We start from the raw sequence: 18286 nt of genomic DNA, 5'->3' as shown, positions 1-18286 counted from the left end.
GAGGTCAAAGATGCTATGTTTGTTTTTGGCCACTGAGCAAGCACTGAATAGGAGGCAGCTGACTTGATGGGAGTTGATGGATCCACTGATGCTACTGGCTGGAAGGACTGGGTAGGTCTGAGTGGCTGGGGGGAGGTGTTGGTAGCAGTGGTGGGTGGGGAGGCGCCAGAACAGTCGGAGTGACTGAACCTGTCTGAGTGTTGCAGGAGGTGATATGGGTCTGGGGTAGTGTTTGATGGGGTGGTGGTGCGTGAGGTGGGACGGGAGTGGGAAGAGCGAGCATGCAGTGGTCGATTTGCATGACAGGTGTTAGGTGGTACCGGTAAGGTGCGTGGGTTACAGCTAGCTGGTGGATGTGATTCGAGTCTTGAAGGGGGAGTAGTGACAATGGTAGTGTGACGTCGTCAGTGTAAACGACGCATGCGTGAGCCTCGTTTTGGGTCACGCATGCGCGTTTCAAATAAAGAACGTCTGTGCGGCAGTTGCCGCCGGAACCCTGGAAAGCACAGACGTATGTGTCCTGTCTCAGTGATTGTGTGCATGTGTGTGCGAGTACAGGGCGGGCCGAGGCACGGGCTCACCCATCACATTGGCGACGAGGCGGGAGCCAACGGAGTGAGCAGTTTGACACGTACTGATGTGTCAATCACCGGCATTTTCTTCTTTGTGCATCACGAATCCGACACGAGCGATGGCGATCATGTTATCTTTAGTGCGTAAGGCAGTAGCGGCCCGCGAGGGTGCTCGTGCGCTGCCCACGTGCTAAGGGATAATAGAACATCAAATTTTTGGAACTTCTGCAGTTCTCCATCTCAAGAGGACTGCAGTGTAACCTGTAACCAGAGGATTCTTGGTGATAGGATGGCCATCTAAGCACAAAAGGCAGCCAGGCATTGGAACATCGTTGCAGCACTGTGTCACCTCTGCGCATTTAACCAGGTGCGTCAACAATCTGTCCAAGTCAGGTTTGCAGCCTCTAATCCTGTTTTGAGGTGCCTGTGCGACCTGTGAAGATGACGGACAGTGAAGGAGAAGCAACAGCGGCGCAGACGGTGGTGCGCAGACAACAGGGTTCATTATTACCTATGCAGGAATTTGACACTTCGGGTCCACCTTCAAAATTGGGCCCAAATTGGTTGCTGTGGATAAATAAATTAGACATGTATTTCACAGCGACCGGAGAGACCAATGACGACGCTAAGAGGGCGACACTGCTCTATTCGGCAGGGATGGACGTTCTCTGCATATATGAGTCTCTAACCTGCAAGTAGTGACGCACGATGCCGTTAAAACGGCCCTCAAGAACTATTTTATTCCTTTATCTAACGTGGACTTTGACAGATTTCTATTCTGTGGTGAGAAACAGCGGGAGGAGGAATCACTTGACTAATTCTGTGCACGTCTGCGGCAGATGGCTACCACTTGTAGGTGGGACAATGAAGGGGTTATGGTCCGCAACCAAGTGATCCAAGGGTGCAGTTCGGGTAAACTGCGCAGAGAGGTACTGCGGGAGCCAGGTTTGCCTCTCGTCCAAATATTAGACAGTGGCAGAGTGTATGAGTTGGCTGAGATGAGAGGCGTAAAGATGGATGCAGCTGTACGCCCGGGCAAGTCTGAAGAGGCGTTTGCAGTGGGGAGGCAAGCATCGTCGAAAGCTCGATGGAGCCAGAAATGCCAGGATGCAGCTCCAGTGCATGGATTGGCGACTATTTGCCAGTACTGCGGGTATGATCTGCCCCACTCCGATGACTGTCCCGCCAAATCGAGAATCTGCGGCAGGTGCAATGGTCCTGGCCACTATGCCAGGATGTGTCGAGACCCTGCACCGGTTGCCACGCAAAGAGGGCCGGCAAGGCCAAGTGGCGGTGGGTTTAGGAGACAACGCAGTATTGTGGCACTGGAGCAAGACGCCAAAAGACTCAATATCGCAGAAGAAGAGGAGGAGGAAGAAGAAGAGGTTTTCTTTATTTCGAAGCTTGCGACAGGAGCACGGAAAAAGAGGCAGCCTAAGTGTGTGGTTGACATTCAAGGTGTTCCTACACAGGTACTGATAGACACAGGCGCCTCTGCCTGTGTGCTTGCCACCGACCACTATAAGGCAATACCTGGGCCACCACGGTTGGATGTGTCAACGGCAAAGATTTTCACCTTTGGAGGCGACACTCTGCTACTCATTCAAGGGGTGTTTGTGGCACCTGTTTCCAAGGGGACCAAGACCATCAAGGCCCAGTTTTTCATCACAGACGTCAACCCGCACTCACTGCTCAGCTGCACTGCGTCAGAGGCGTTGGACCTTGTGCACTTTGCCCTTGAAGTTTAGCAGGTGAACATAGATCAACTGCTGATCAAGTTTTCTGGTATCTTTCAGGGAGTGGGCAAGCTGAGGGGTCCCCCAGTGCGTCTTCACATTGATGACACCTTCCGGCCCACTGCCCTCAAACATTGACGAATCCCGTTCCACCTCAGGGAGCAAGTGGAGAAGGAGCTTCAACATCTAGTCGAAATGGACATCATTGAGAGGGTGGAGGGGCCCGACGCCCTGGGTCTCGCCCATCGTAGTGGCGCCTAAGCCGAAAAAGCCAGGTGCGGTACGCGTCTGCGTGGACATGCACCTCCCGAATGCCGCCATTAAACGAGAAAGACATATAACACCGACCCTTGATGACATTGTGGGGGAACTGCAAGGGGCCAGAGTATTCTCGAAGTTGGATCTGAGGTCGGGCTACCACCAGCTAGAGCTCCACCCAGATTCCAGATATATTACAACATTTACCACACACGAGGGTCTCTATCAGTTTAAATGCCTGAGTTTTGGCATTTCATCTGCAGCGGATGTCTTTCAAAATGCCATCAGGGGAGCGCTGGCTGCCCTAAAAGGGGTACTCAATATGAGTGATGACATTCTGGTTTTTGCTGAGTCCAAGGCCGAACACATGAAGAGACTGGAGCATACTCTGCGAAGATTGAGCGAGTTGGGACTTACTTTGCACCGCGAAAAGTGTGAATTTTTCAAGGACAGGATTGGGTTTTTTGGTTTCATCTTCCATGCCAGCGGCGTCTCGCCAGATCCTGAAAAGGTCAAGGACATCTGCGAAGAGGCGGCACCCCAGTCCCCCATGGAGGTACGTAGTTTCCTGGGGATGGTTAACTACTGCGGGCGATTCCTCAAGGGGCTGGCGTCCCTGTCCGAGCCTCTCAGAGCACTGACCAAGAATGAGGCCACCTGGGTGTGGGACAGGAGAGAGCAGGAGGTGTTTCAGGAAATCAAAAGAGCCCTGTCCGATAGAGACATGATGGCGTACTTTGACCCCACCGCAGAATCTGAGATTGTCGTCGATGCCAGCACGGTGGGACTGGGGGCTGTTCTTATGCTGGCTGATAACAGAGGCGACATGCGCCCCATCGCATACGCGGGTAAAGCTCTCACGGACACGGAAAAATGCTATTCGTAGATCGAGAGGGAGGCGTTGGCCATTCTTTGGGGTTGCCGTCACTTTCATCTGTACATTCTGGGCAAGCCAGTTACGGTTGTGACAGACCACAAGCCGCTCCTGCCCATCCTAGCAGGCGTGTCGTCAAAGCCCCCCTCCCAAGAATAGAGCGTTGGATGCTTGCGCTCATCAAGTACGGGGTCAAGCTAGTATACAGACAAGGGACTAATAATCCTGCGGATTACCTCTCACGCCACCCAAACCACGAGCGTGCAGAAGGTCCCAGTGAGGTGTTGGATTGCCAGGAATTGGTGTACCACGTTGTGGAGAGCGCGATGCCCATGGCTCTGTCAAGGGTAGCTGTGGCCGAGGAGTCGTCGATGGACGAGGTGTTTCAAATCGTCAAGACTGCGGTGAGAAGTGGTGACTGGAAGGAGGTGCTCCAGAACAACTCCAGGCGGGAAGTGAGGGCTCAGAAGGACCTTCAGGCACTCTGGAGGGTGAGGGACGAACTGTCGATATCTGACGATGGCCTACTGCTGCGGGGAAGGCAGATCGTCATTCCACAAGCCCTGAAGAACCGTGTCCTGGAACTGGCACATTTGGGACATCAAGGAATCGCCAAGACAGAGGCGCGGCTCAGACCCAGAGTATGGTTCCCCGATCTGGAAAGTCTGGTGGAATTGTATGTGAAAAGGTGTTTACCGTGCCAAGCGGCAAATCCTGTTGAGAGGGCTCCGCCCATCAGCTCCATGGAAAGGAGTGAGAAGCCCTGGGGCACCGTCCATGCTGATTTTGGATCAATGGGAAAGGGCATGTACTTTTTGGCGGTGGTCGACCAATGGTCGAGGTACCCGGAGGTGGAGGTGGTGGAATCAACAGCAACCGACCAGAATGTTTGCGACGCATGGCTTCCCTGAGATTTTGTGCTCGGACAATGGACCCCCATTCACCGGGAGCCAGTTTGCCCAGTACTTCAAAGAAAAAGGCATCCAACACCGCAAGGTCTCGCCTCTCTGGCCTCGGGCGAATGGGGAAGCTGAAAGAATGATGCAGACCCTTAAAAAAGTGTTCAGAATATCAGCCAATGGAGGGGATGACCTACAGCAGAAATTGGTCGAGTTCCTAAGGAAAAACAGAACCACGGCCCATCAGTCGATGGGGGTCGCCCCAGCCGAAGCGCTGTTTGGACGCTGCCCGAGGTGATTGATACCATAGATGGAGGGCCGGGAACCCGGGGTTATCGACAACGAGAAAGTCCGGGAGGAGCGAGCTGCACGCAACGTGAAGGAGAGTGTGAGGAGGTATTTGCAAGACAAGGAGGTGGCCGTAGGTGATCGGGGTTTGTGCAGAATCGTAGACCTGAAGGGAAGCTGTCACTACCATACGAACCCCAGCCGTGGACTGTTACCCATGTGAAGGAGACCATGGTCACCGCGGACAATGAACGAGGGACAATCACCCGCAACCAATCTTTTTTTTAAAAAGTGGACGTCCCCTGTGAGGAGGCGGACCGTGTGTGTGTGTGTGTGTGTGTGTGTGTGTGTGTGTGTGTGTATACACACACATGTTCAGAGGGAGACAGTCTGGGAGTGGCTAGTGCGTATTCATCTCAAGCACTTAAATACATATACAAAGGTCTGCAAAACAGCTGTGCCATGGAGCAGTTAGAAGGTGAAAAGTACTATGATATGCAGGAGAGAAAACATGTTTGTTTATAATGAATGCAACACATTTTAAATTAGCACAAGACAAACATCTCAATTTGGAAAAAAGCTTGGGAAGTTTTTAATAACTGTCATATTCTTACGGTAACTAAATCGTTCAAAGAATTAAAAATATTCACGGAATGCACCCATGCTTGGCATTATCGGTTTTCTGGTGCACCTGAAACAAATCCGTTGAGTACGGTCGCCACGTAGCAAGCCAATGTGCGTGGTTTTGCATTCCTTCTATGCGCACCCCTCAAAGCACGAACACGTCGCTCGGGTAACAGAGGAAGCGTCGTGTCCAAGTCTGTCTTTTGATTGGACGAAAACTCGATCCAATCAAAAAGAACGTCGCCGCGACGGGTTTCGTCTATGCAAATCCAATTTGAAAAAGACGGCGGGAGATCCGAGTTTCGCGCGAGCTGCATTGGCGCGTACTGCGCTGGAGTCTGCCCCTCCATTCATTGTCCGCTTCCTGGAGAGCCATTTTCCTGCTCCGGCGCAGAACGTAGGCCGCCGCCCGCTTCAGTAATCCGCAACCATCCACCCACCATCGCATCCTGGAGCCCGTGAGAAAGAGACGTCGGTTTCTCCTGACCCCCAGCTGTCCATAGCCGGACCCATTTTCTCTCTGGGGGGAGGCAGCCCGCAAGGAAGCGGGGCTCCGGAGGAGGGTGGGGGGCAGAGGCGCCTAAGGGGAAATGCGTAAGGGCATGGCCCCAGGGACCCCTGCGCGGCGGCTGGCAAGCCGGGAACGTGGCCCTCCCACCCCGCTTTTGCTGGCCGCGGGCTTCAGCCCTGCCACCTACATTCATATTTTAGCTTCGCCGCCCCCCAGTCCGGCCGCGCCACTGCACGAACAGGCAAGCCACGCCGGTGGTCCGGCGCACAACGTCTCCCACGGATCCGGCAACAGGGGTGGCTTTCAGCAGAGTCCCACTACTGGACGGCCCAAGGTAAAGCTCCAGGGCACAGGCCTCGCGGTGCGACACGCGCTTTTCGGGCATAAGTCGTACGTGTACATCCATACGCCTTACGTTTCTACAGCATAGCCAGTAGCCACGCGCTGCATGAATCTTTACCACAGCCCGCGTACGCTCACGCAGCTGCTGCACGTATACACATTGCAATGGAAGAAACGTGGGACGAGAAACGCAATGATCGTGTACGTATTTCGCACGTACAAGTTTGTTCAACACTTTCGGGTTCACTCTCTGTGCAGCTGAATTTATACCTACGACTACTACAGGCGTCGTGCACTGCAGCACGTGCTTGGCATATACACTTTGGATTGACATCAAACTGGGCATTGACGGCACTGTCACATTTTGCATCTTCATTTATATGCGCTTTCCACAAACATGTACAGACTTGTTAAATTTGTTTACACGCACCTAGGATAAATGTGATGTGCATGTACGCAGTGGCTTCACACACTACTTATACAAACTTGCACTGAGTACACACTGATGCGTATTTAAGGTACATATTGTCTGTGTACTATATATTTTGTGGCTTTCCGAATGTTCCCAATACAATTCCACCCCGTTTAACCAAACTGCACCACATTTTGCACAGTCACCTGTTAGGATCCTTCAGACATGGCTATATGACATTTGGACACCACGCCCCTTTCCCCAGATTCCAGCAAAAGTGAACAGTTGTGGGTGGTTTCACGTATGTTCCCTAACAATTACACCCCGTTTCACCAATCTGCTCCAAATGCTGCACAATCACCTCTTAGCACCCTCCCGACATTACTGGCTACATTACATTTGGCCACCCCTTTCCCCGTATTTTATCGAAAGTCAAAATGTGTGGGTTTGTGGCTTGGGGGTGTTCCTTATACCTTTCCACACCATTTCACCAAACTGCATCCAATTTTGCAGTTACTTGGACCTATGAGGGAATGAAAGCCCGGTTAACACCATGCAGATTATCACATTGGTTACCTATGTTGGCATCTCAAGTGAATCTTGCGTCTATGCTCAAGTACTGTTTGTGTACAAATGCCGAACTATATTTAGTTTAAATTTCCTGTGGCGTTTTTGAATAAACCCAGCATCTGGCGACCGCTGCTCGCTTTTGATTGTCAATTCATTACCTGATTTCCAACAGACCTTGTGGCCCTCTCCAAACTAGGCTAGGTTAATAATCGCCCTACACCAGTGACATTCGACTTTTTTTACGCTGAGGGCCCATGTGTATAAATAGTGTTGTTTGGGGGTCCCCCAGATGCCATATATACTTATTGCAAGCAGTCACTGTACTATTATTTTTATTTTTTTTGTAGATCCTTGCTCCCCTCTGGCCATTCTTCAGGCCCCCCTAGTAGGGAGGGGGTGTCTCCAGTCGGAAGATCACTGCCTTACACACATGCCTTTCTTATCCAAGATTAAAATTTCCACGTTGCAGCTCTACCGGTACTATCACTTATTGTCGCTCTCCATTTCCCTTCTTCATTTGACACACTTGACCATCCTAAGTTCACCCTTTTGCTCGGTCTCGGGAAGTACCAGGATTCCTGTCCTGGGAAGTAAAAATGGTGCACAAAAAAAGGGATTTAGTTCTTCTGGTATCCAGGACTTGCCTTCTGCTGGGTTTCTTGTGGGCTGTGGTAATTGCAGGTTTCATAGGGTGTCTCTCCTTTGTGGGTCTGCTGTGGGTGAGACTTGATTAGTCCCTTGGTGTGGTCTTCAAGGCAGCTCTCTCCTGGTCAATTTCTTGCTCTCCTGTACTAGTGGGATTCTTGGTGTCAAGTGTTTAGTTTCTCAGAGTACAGTATGTCTGCCAAGGAGGCTTGATAGGGTGGCAGTTTACTGTTCCCTGAATCCCAGCCCCTCATCCCAAACCAGGGGGGTCCTTTTAGCTTAATCCTCCCATACAACTTTCAGCTTCGCTTTCTCTTATTTCCCCCTTTAAACGACCTATCTGCGAATCCGTTTTTGCAGCCCCTGAGTTTTCAATCCAGATTGCTCTCCTTTTTCCACCCCCTCTGTACTCTGGGTAGTGTGTGTTTTTTTTGCCTTAACCACCTCGCCCCTTTTTGAGCACTACTCTCACCATAACACTGTCATCCACTTCAGGCACAACGCTCTCCACTTCCTAGGCCATTGGGCAGGGGTACCACTTTCCCCGTCCCCTCTTGACATCTTCATCCTCTTGGGTGCAATTCTCTCCCAGGTCACCTTCACTAACTTTGGCCTACAACCCCCCCACTACTTAACAGCAGCCCTAGTTCGCTTGGATCCTCAGTTTGGTCTTTTTCCAGCTCACATGATCTCATGTGGCTCATCCTTCTTGGCCTCTTTCCCAGCTTCCTCTTCTCTGCTCCTACTCCTGTGCTGTCCTCCAGCCTTCTCCCATACAGCTCCTGTTTCCAGCTTCATCCACTCCAATCTCAAACTGAGCCCTAGGTTTTTTTTTAAAGCTTCTAGTGCTGCCTCACATCCCCTTTCTGGTTTGTGCCAGCTGGGATGGTGTTTTACAATTGCCATGCCTCCCTTGGTGTGGTTTATAGCTCTGATTTGGGTTTGGTTCGTCACTGTTCTCTGTTAACTCTCCCCCCCACTACCCCTCCTTCCATAGTATGTTTCATACCATGGCCCTGTGTTCCAGTCCCCTTTAAAGGTGAAGGGAACTGTTGTGGGGTGGACGACAAAATGTGCACTGGGACTGTTGGTGGGAGAGGGGACAGAACATGTGTGAGAGAACATGTGCATGGGGGACTGTTGCAGGGGCAAGAGGGACATGGGTGAGGAAGAATATGTGCGCACGGGACTTGTGAGGGGAATGCTGAGCGTGTGTGGTACTGTTGTGAGGGGAATGCTGAGTGATTGTTGCAGACGGCACAAATGGGTGAGGAAGAACATGTGCGAGGGGTATGCTAAGGGTGTGCGTGGAAAATGGCATGCATGCAAGGGATTGTTGCAGGGAAAAAATGTGCATGTTGGGCAAAATGGGACTGTTTTGAGTCGTGAATGCTGTGTGCGCGGGACTGTTGGAGATGGTGATAAACCGCATGCCCGTGAGGGCCTGTTGTGACTTGCGGGGGCGGCGGCATATGGGTGAGGAATAACGTGTGGGGGACTACTGAACATGCAGGGGACTTGTGTGGTGGGGGACTGCTGAGGGTGCCTGCTGGGAATTGTGGCATTGGTGAGGTATCTTGATTCATATGGGTTTTGAATGTCCTGTAGTGTGGTTTGGTTATACCAGGGGGCACGTAATGTGTTGTCTTGGAGTTTTGGTTGTGTTGCTTTGATGTTATGTTAATCGCATTTAGAGCGCACTTCCACCCCAGGTCGCTGCAGGACCAAAATGACAGAAAAGAAAAAAACCTGGCCAGAGCCGAATTAAAATGGATGCGTTTTGCAATGGCGACCGAAGTGTGATTATCAGTGGCATGGATGGAGTGAGGGAGCTTGTTCCTGAGTGCTATAGATGCACCAGAAAAGGCGCACCTGCCAGTCCTGGTCAGATGGAACCTGAGGACCTTGATGGAGGCAAAGAGCTCTGCGTGGTATATAGCGCATAATTTCCTCAGACGGTACTCTGCGCCAAGGCTATTGAAGATTACGTAGAACATGATCCAGAGAAGAGACCAGTAACAGCTCTCGCAGCTGTGTTCTGTAATGCTTGAAGAAGATGGCGATTGTAAGGTGGTGGCGGGAGGGGGGGGGGGGTGCTGCAATGGTCTTAAAGTTCCAAATATGGAGACCGCCACCACTGGGGCATGGAGGTGAGAAGGCAGGGGGGAAGAATCTTTTGCAAGATTTTAAGCTTAAAATGGCCTCCCTGACCGAACTCACCGGTGCATCCATAGATGGTGGCAGAGATCTTCACTATGGCAACCGGTTTAGGGAAAGGGCCAAGGGAAAACTGCTAGAATTCCGGTGTCGCAGGTAACTGCATGAGTACCGACCACCAAGACCTCTGTTTTGTCGACATTTGCCTCTTCTAAGATTGACACTTCAGTGTGGGCAAAATTGAGGCACCGCAATCGGTGTGTTATCCGCGTCGATCTAACAGAGACCAAAGGACTGAATGGGTTAGTTAACAGCTGAACGTATGCATGAAAGAGGATCTGCGACAGGGGGCCGAGACTGGAATGGCCAACTAAAAAACAATGGGCACAAGCCACAATACTGATGTGTTGACTTCTAGTCGTTATGGTTCTGAATGCTGTTATTTTCTAGGCTGACTGTTGTCCCGGCATGGCATTTCCTTAGGTTGTGTCTGCATATGCAGTCAGTCTATTGAGGTTTCTGCTGTTTGATGGTTGTAGGTTTTCTTTGTGTTAGACAGGTTTTTAAATTTTTCTGAAATTCGGATTACTTGTAATGTGCAATTTTCCCTCTGCAGCACATTCCAGTGTTTGGCCACCATAGTGGAAAAGGCTGAGACCCCCGCCCCCCCCTTTTTTTTTTCTTCTTTCTTCTACAGAATCTTCTAGTTTCTGTAATTTCTTGATATTGGGGCCACTGATAAAGTTGGTTTTGAAGAAAATCTGCATCTTGACCGTTAAGGGCTATGTAGGTGCTACAGAAGGCTTATAAGTGGGTTATTTTGGTATTGGTAACGAGCATAGTGCTCTAGGAGCTGGTGTTCCCTCCTGTTGAGTACTCTAGCCAGCCATAGTCACTTGCCAACCAAATTCTATACATAGTCTGGGATCAAAATTTAAGATTCCATGAGCAGAAGCTAAAACCAGCTCCTGGGTATTGGGCATGGCCCAGCAGGCAGGAGCTACCCGCGGAGGAACGAATAGCTATTCATTATGTTTTAAACGTCTTCTAGATGTTTCTAATGCTTTGTTGTACAAAATCATGCCATTTTGTTATCTTTATATAGCACCAGTTGGCCTAGGGAGCCAAAAGTAGGTCCTGTAGTGTATGGTGTGATGATATCCAGGATTCCCCTAGGCTAGAAGCAGTAGGTCCCTGCCATCTCGAGCCCTGAATGTAGCATGTTGGTGTACAGTGATCTTGTGCACCCCAACCTTCCTGCCATCAATATTGAGAGTGGAGGGTAGATCTTTCTTCGGCAGGGTCCTCCCTCTGGAACGGCCTCCCAGCCCCTCTGACTTGAGCCGGGTCTCCTTAATTTCCAGAAGCTTCAAGGCCTTCCTTTTTATCCTCCTTCCCTCTCCCCTGCTGCTGCGACTGACAACCGGTGTCCCTTATAAGTCTTATTGTGGCTGGGCCCTCCTCGTCTCCCCGTGCACCCTTCACTAGCACTTGCCCTCGGGCACCCTTCCCTGGCTAGCCTAATGAGTCTGGTCCACCTCTGTCCTCGTACTAGTTGACCCCGCCCCTTGTTCCCCGGCCACTTGACCTCCTGGGTTCCCCCTGTTGGCACTAACTCAGCCCCTGTGGCTACCTCCCTCCTGCACGTCTCAGTCCTGGAATATGCAACCTTACTGAGCATCTAGAGAACGCCACAAATTGAACTTTTCCAGGCCTGGTTTGTTCTGCCTCTGGAAGAGTTCATTTTTGGAATATTCCTGAAGGTGGCGCAAAGGGTAGCTTGTACAAAGTGTGGTCACGAACTGCGAAGGTCAATGTTGGAGTTCAGACAAAAATATTTTTCATGATTGAGAGGGGGGCTGGTGGTTGGTTGATCAGAATAGCCTGTTGCTAAGATGTGTGTGAACTGTCAGCCGTTTAAATCCAGTGTCTATTGTACCCTAACCATGTCCTGCTGTATAATAATTTGATATTGTGCAAATCATTAGTTCCCTTTCTTTGCCCTCAAATCCTGTCACTTATTAAATTAAACAAGGCTTTAATCGGGGCAAACAAATTTGGCGCTGAGTATGTTTCCTGCTCGTTATAGTATGTGACCACCTTTTCTGATCTTGTAGGCAAAACGAAGACTAGATCTGGGGGAGATGGGCCATCAGTACCATGCAGAAGAATTTAAAACCCCAAAGGGCAAAGGCCGAGCGGCCACAGCGGACCACACGAAACGTAAGATTTCAGAATGTTTACACCTTCTTTGTTCAATTTGAATTACGGGGGTTGCTCTTATGGGAATTAAGACAACTGGCCATGTTGTACTCTGCACTGTTTTCGGAATGGGCTAGAGGTGTTAGTAACTTTTTGGTTACTTATGTGTATGCAAGAGAACAGCTGGCCATCGTTCTGAATGTGTTGCTGTTACTGCACTGCCGATGTTCGTCAGATTCTTAACATACTTTGCAACGAGACAAATTTGACAATCTGTCTTGAATTTCATATCTGCAGTTAACGTACCACTTCAGTGGAATTTGCCTTCAGTCGGTCTGCCATAAAATGGCTTTCATGTAGTCTGCACGCTGGCTTTAAATGTTTTGATAAGCTGCACACTATGTGGTGCCCTAGCCACTGTTGGGATTCAGTTTGCAATAGAAAGTAACCACAGCTGTATTACTATGGACATGTCTAATTGGTAAGTTTTGGCATATATGGTTCTTCACTGGGCTACTCTAATCTTGTTATTCTGCCATCTGGGAGATAGTTGACTGATCAAGATATGGTGACATTGATTGCCACAATAGGTCTTTCTTCAAGATACGCTTTGTCTGCTTCCCACACGTAGATTTGTCAGTTTCCAAAGTATATTGACCAGAGAGCTATCCAGCCTCTCCAGTCAGTTGCTTGATTGGCTATTTGGAGCAATATTGTGGTTTGGATAGATGCAGGGGAGTTTCTCTTGCATTGAAAGTTTTTTTTTTATATACAGTTGGCGGGTAGTCGGTGTATGCATTTATTAAAGCTTACTTTATGGAAATTGTTCCAACGCATGTTTGCAGTGAAAATGTAGGCAGTGTTGGCAGTTGAAGAATTGGATGAAGGAATTTGTTAGTCGGATGCCTTATTGAGGCATGTGCACATGTTTGGCTGGGTAACTGGTTTGTTTGCTATATAGAGGAAATGCGATATCCTTGGAGGATTAAACAATCTCTCCTTCTGCAAGAACGAGATCAACCAATTTATCAGTTTAAGCTTTCTAAGGCAGAAATTCGTTTTCGAAAATTGATTGGCGAGTTTGCTCATTAAAATGTTCTTAGTCGGCAAACACCCCCATTTAATTAGCAATGTCGGTAATATTTTCAATGTCACCAGATGTTATTTGCACCCAAGGCATAAAATGAGCATCAATAATGCATTTTTGTGTAGCGCTGAAGTAAGACATTATTGAGAACAGTCAGGTCTTTAAAATTCCACTAGACTTGCAGGTCGAGTAATTTAGTTTACCTACTCGACCTAAACGAAATGCACTTGCCCCCTCGAAGTGTGCTTTCTGTGTAATGGTGCATGTCGCCACAAACCTGCTTTCTGTTTAGCACACTGCTGCCACCCAGAGGCGGGCCACACAGTGAAACTTATTTGACATAAACTGCAAGTAAATGCTACATAAAAACGATAAACATCTGCTGCAAATGGTACTTGCCCTTCAAAAAATCTACTCGACTACGATAATTACTTGCCAATGCGAGTGGGTGAGTAGATTTTGAGCCCTAGATGAGCGTCTGTAAAAGGGTAGATCCATGAATGGACCCAAACAAATGGATATGATAAAGATTTGAAAGCAATTTGGCCAGCTCTCACGGTTGCTAATATATAATGCAATCATCCCATAGCAAAGCGAGCTTTGAGGCTAACTACAGGGTATGGTATTGCGGCGGAACTGTAGATGTACAGACGGATTGAACTATTTGTTACTACTTTGTATAAACAGCGAGTCAACTTTGTGTTCATTACGTAAGAAAAACTGAGTGTATGGTTTATTAGGCAGAGAACTAGGCAAACAAAGTGGAATATTGTAGTTTACTGTCATCTCACTGTCAGGCTAGCTGGCATAAAGCAACATGATATGAGTATAGGCTCAGCTAATTGGTTGAGCACCAGTTGCACATTATATATATATATATATATATATATAACCAGCAGGTCACAGAACTTGGTTTCCCAGGAAAAGCATTTTTTTCCGTGGACCATGTACTAAAGGTGTCCACTCGTCGGTTTGATAAACGTTCCCCCAAATAAATGAAATACAGTTTACACAATGAGATTTAGATAACACTAACCTAAACTTTACTGTAAAGCATGGAGACGATGCAGTATTACGGTGGAAATACTGTAATTATCTAACAACGTTTACATTTTTGGAAATGGAATTGCATGACTCTTTAAAAAACCAGTTACCACATTCTGGTCTTTGCCAGTTAGCTTATTAAAAGTATCATCCCGATCACGTCTGGCTTTCATGTATTTAAAAAAAGAAAAAACAAATGCTTGCCTTACCCTCCTACACAGGCCTTTGGGGCTTGAGTGGGGAGATGATTACTGCTGCACTCTCTCTCTCCATTAGCCCCTTTGAACTTGCTGTGAACAGAGAAAAAAGGGTGCCAAGTTCACAGAGCAAGAGATGAATGCAGGCTGAGCCGTGCTTTCATTGAACAGGTAACAAATGGCTATCTTTGCTACAGAAGTGACCATTTAGTTGGCAAACTTATAGATCTGCTTAGAAAATTGCCATGCAACACTGCCTTGCTTTGCCATATGCACCAACGACATTTTGTAACAATGTGGTACCTTCCTGTGGGATATGGGTGCACACTAAAATTCACAAATGGAAGTTAATGATTTTGATTGGACCAAGCTAATTTTTTAAGCTGCTTCATTATAAACATATGTGAAGGCATAGTAAAGTAAGACACAGACAACTGATTCAAAGTTAAAATAAAAATGGCGTATTAACTTAAATGTCAGGATGATTGAAGGCCTTACTTGCCCTATGCGAAGGTGGGATTTTTTCCCTACCAAAAGAAATGTAAGTATAGTCAGGAAGTTCAACTTGAGTCTGTGTCCAAAACCTATACTTGCCATCGCAACTAAAGCTAAACTGTGTGTAGGCATGGCGGCAACAAAAAGTGTTCCAAATAAAGTTCTGAGCTTCTTCCAGCTCTGGGTTTATTTTCCAGCTTCCCTTCCCCAAGTTCAAAACAATTCCACAAAGTCTCAAAAGTAATCTTGGCGTTCCCTACCCAAGAAGACAGCACAGTTCCAGAATGAGATCTGGGGGGTCCCTTCCCCACGAAAACACAGTTCCAAATGCGTTGCAGGATTCTTCTCTCCCAAGACACCACCATGCCAAATTGTACTTGGTCAGTCTATCAGTATTCACAACCAATTCCAGGTCACCTTTATAGTTATGGATAATTCATTCAGATTGCTTTCTTCTCCAATCTCTGTCAGGCACTTGTTGTTACTTTGTTTGTCTTTGACTTTCACAGATTGGGTATAGACCGTCTAGGCGCAGTTGCCGGACCACATGGTCCGCCCAGCACAAGTCATGCAACCTGTCACTGTAGGCTCAACCTCCCAGATTCTTCTATAGCTGCACTTTTTACTTGTGTTCTGGCTCATACTCACTTGGCTCTTGCTTTCCCACAACATGTTTTGCTCTTTGCCAGTCTCTGGACTTTGCCCCCATGAGCTCAGTAATACAGTTCAATTTTTTCCCTTCAACATGTTGCTTCCCCTCTTCTTAACAATGCTCCGTTCTTGCTTTACATTGGATTTTACTTGCTTTGCTCTTAACTTGCAATATATGGTATTTGCTTTTCATCGTTGGAATACCTTGTCGTTTGCATATTGGTTTATTAAAAGCTTAAACACGCCAAGAGCTTTAATTCAGTTAGGTATTCAATAGTTTCCAGTTCTTCTTTGCTCTCACTTCGTAGTAATCATCAAAAACCCGTTTACTTTGGTTCACTGTATTTTGCACTTTAATTCTCGTTCATCAGCATTCCCTTTTTGCCATGTAACTGCCCCAAGAGTGCCGTTTGAGTGATCCCTCATTCACTGGTTTCGGCGTCTTTCGGGCAGCTGTCAACCCCTGTTCTGCTACGCATACATGTCCTTGGTGGACAGTGAGCCATGCTCGCAGTTGCGGCTTTGTTTGCCGGGCAGCTCTGCTGTGTCCCGCGGATACTGCCGGTGACTTAGAATGGCTGGCTCTCTTCTCCGGCTTGCAACTCCTGATACTGGCAAGGATCAGCAAGGCTCCCAAGACTGGTTTTCGCTCTGCCCTTCTGGGGCCACCGTTTCTTACTGGTTTTGCTGGTGTCCTGGTTTCCAGACAGGACCACCCTCAGCTGCCTTGTACTCTGAAGGATTTCTCCGTGTGCAGGCATCCTTGTGCGTTCAGATTCCACTTTTTATACACCTGCGACCATTTAATAGGTTGCAGGTGAGTTTTTAGGCTCAATTGCCTGACCCAAATTAGTGAGACGTTCTGGTTCTTAAGTTTCTTGATACTGGAATACGATTTGAAAAGAACTGGAGGGGGTTTGACAGTATCCTACAAAAGTTTCAGGGACCAAGGGTTCATTATGGAATGGAAACGGAGAGTACCATGTTTCGCTTGATGACCTTCTCCTTCCACTCCCCCAGGACCCTCCACCCAGGTGATCCTCCCTTGCATATCCACCCCCAGGGTTGACACCCAAAGGCGATGGCCCTTCCCTGGCCTCCTGAGAGGAAGATCCAAGGGGAGTAGATGTAGGACGTCCTCAGGCTCCTCACCCATAAAATGTTCCTTCATTTGTCATGTTTGTATGGGATTAAACCCATCCCCTTTTCTTTTTTCTTTTGCCAACTTGTTCTAACTTTATTCTATGGAAACGCTCACGTACCGAATAAAGTGGTGAAAGGCACTGGATTGTGGCAACGCAGAAGGTTGGTAACTAGCGGCTAAAGGAGCCAGAACTATACAAAAAGCAGGGAAGAAGAGACCAGCAAGGCAGCAGGCAGGACACAGGAGAACCAGGCAAGAATCGTTGAGGATGGATGAACGGAGAAAGAGCAATAGGATTCGGAGTCATGGAAACCAAGAGTTGAGACGCACAGTGCTGTCTCTTCTGGGTCTTAGACCTGGACAAAGGAGAACTGTTGCTAGTCGGTTGCCTGGCAACATTGTTCTAAGATCCTGCATCGACTTTCTGTGTCCACCCACACGGAAGACAAAAGTGCGAGGGATCCGGCCAGCCTGTGCGGAGGCAGTGGAACCAGTCTGGGCCAAGATGGAGTAAGCAAGAGCATCACCACGCAGGTAAGGAGGGAATGATCTGTGGCCCTAGACCAGTGTGCTCCGCTGGGGCGGGAGCCAGTGCTGGTAAAACAGCCAGACCCAGTGTCTGTCTGAGGGACCAGAGTCTGCGTGCTAGTATGACACTGGTATACTCAATTCCAGTAGAGCTTTTGAGAAATGATGGTGCAATGCGCACAAATGGAAGTATCTTCTGTCGCTGTAGGCGTTGCAGAGTCTATCCCAAGCCATGGCTACTTATATTACACTACCACCCTTGCTGCTGCCTCTAATGGGAGAAAATCCCCTTTCCCAGGACTCAAACATTGTTTGAACCCGACCCAGGGGTTACTAGAAGTGTGAGGCTATCAGGCTTCACCTAACGCGCTCCAAATCCAGACCTCCGCCCCCTCCTTTTGAATCCCCAATGGCCGTAACCCTGGTCTAGCTTCCCTACCCTGTCGCGCATGCTTGCAACCTTAAAACCCAGAACTGAATACATCCCCTGGCAACTATTCTTTAAAAAGTTACCACTCCTGCCCACACAGCCCTTGGGATAGTCCACGCCTCCCTCAGTGAGGGTACATTCAGACATCCTACATGGCTTCTATGCCAACACACAAGTATGTTAGTGCGCGGTACATATGTCCTTTAACATTATCGCCACCAGAGTGGTCCCCTGGCGGCTCTGAAAGAGGAAGGGAGGGGTGGTTAGTGGGAAGAAGCTGAAAAAATGCAAGAGCAGTGATGTGCTGTTGGTGGCCTCAGCCCTGTGGGTCCGTTGGCTGCACCTGGGGTGTTTGCAGCTAGTAGTCGTCGTGTACTGTTGTGAGTCTGTGTGTGTGTTTTTGTCGTTGCAATGTAGTGAAGTTTGTACATGTTGTGCTGTAGGTTTGTGGTTGGTTGGTTTGGAGTTTGGGAAGTATATGCAGAGCGGGAAATTGTTAGTGCAATTGGTTAGTTGGCATCTTTATCCTGAATTGAGGTGCTGGGCTTCTGTAATCTCCCCAGGTGGGGTTCGGGAGCACCACAGCACCTCTGTCCTGATCTGGGTCCGTCCGGCCTTGG

General features: G+C 48.6%; 1 protein-coding gene across 1 annotated transcript in view; it reads left to right on the top strand.

The window, feature by feature from the left end:
* Positions 1-5481: 5481 nt before the first annotated feature.
* Positions 5482-18286, top strand: part of E2F3 (E2F transcription factor 3) — a 191808-nt gene continuing 179003 nt past the window's right edge. The window contains exons 1-2 of the mRNA XM_069613576.1: positions 5482-6096; positions 12006-12111. Coding sequence (XP_069469677.1) covers positions 5842-6096; positions 12006-12111 — 361 coding nt within the window. The 5' untranslated portion in view covers positions 5482-5841. The remainder of the gene's footprint in view (positions 6097-12005; positions 12112-18286) is intronic.

This window comes from Ambystoma mexicanum, chromosome 5p (assembly GCF_040938575.1).
Source record: "Ambystoma mexicanum isolate Mex_15411 chromosome 5p, UKY_AmexF1_1, whole genome shotgun sequence".
Classification (NCBI taxonomy): Eukaryota; Metazoa; Chordata; class Amphibia; order Caudata; family Ambystomatidae; genus Ambystoma; species Ambystoma mexicanum.
Note: the sequence above shows the minus strand (reverse complement) of the source record. Positions and strands in the feature narration are given on the sequence as shown.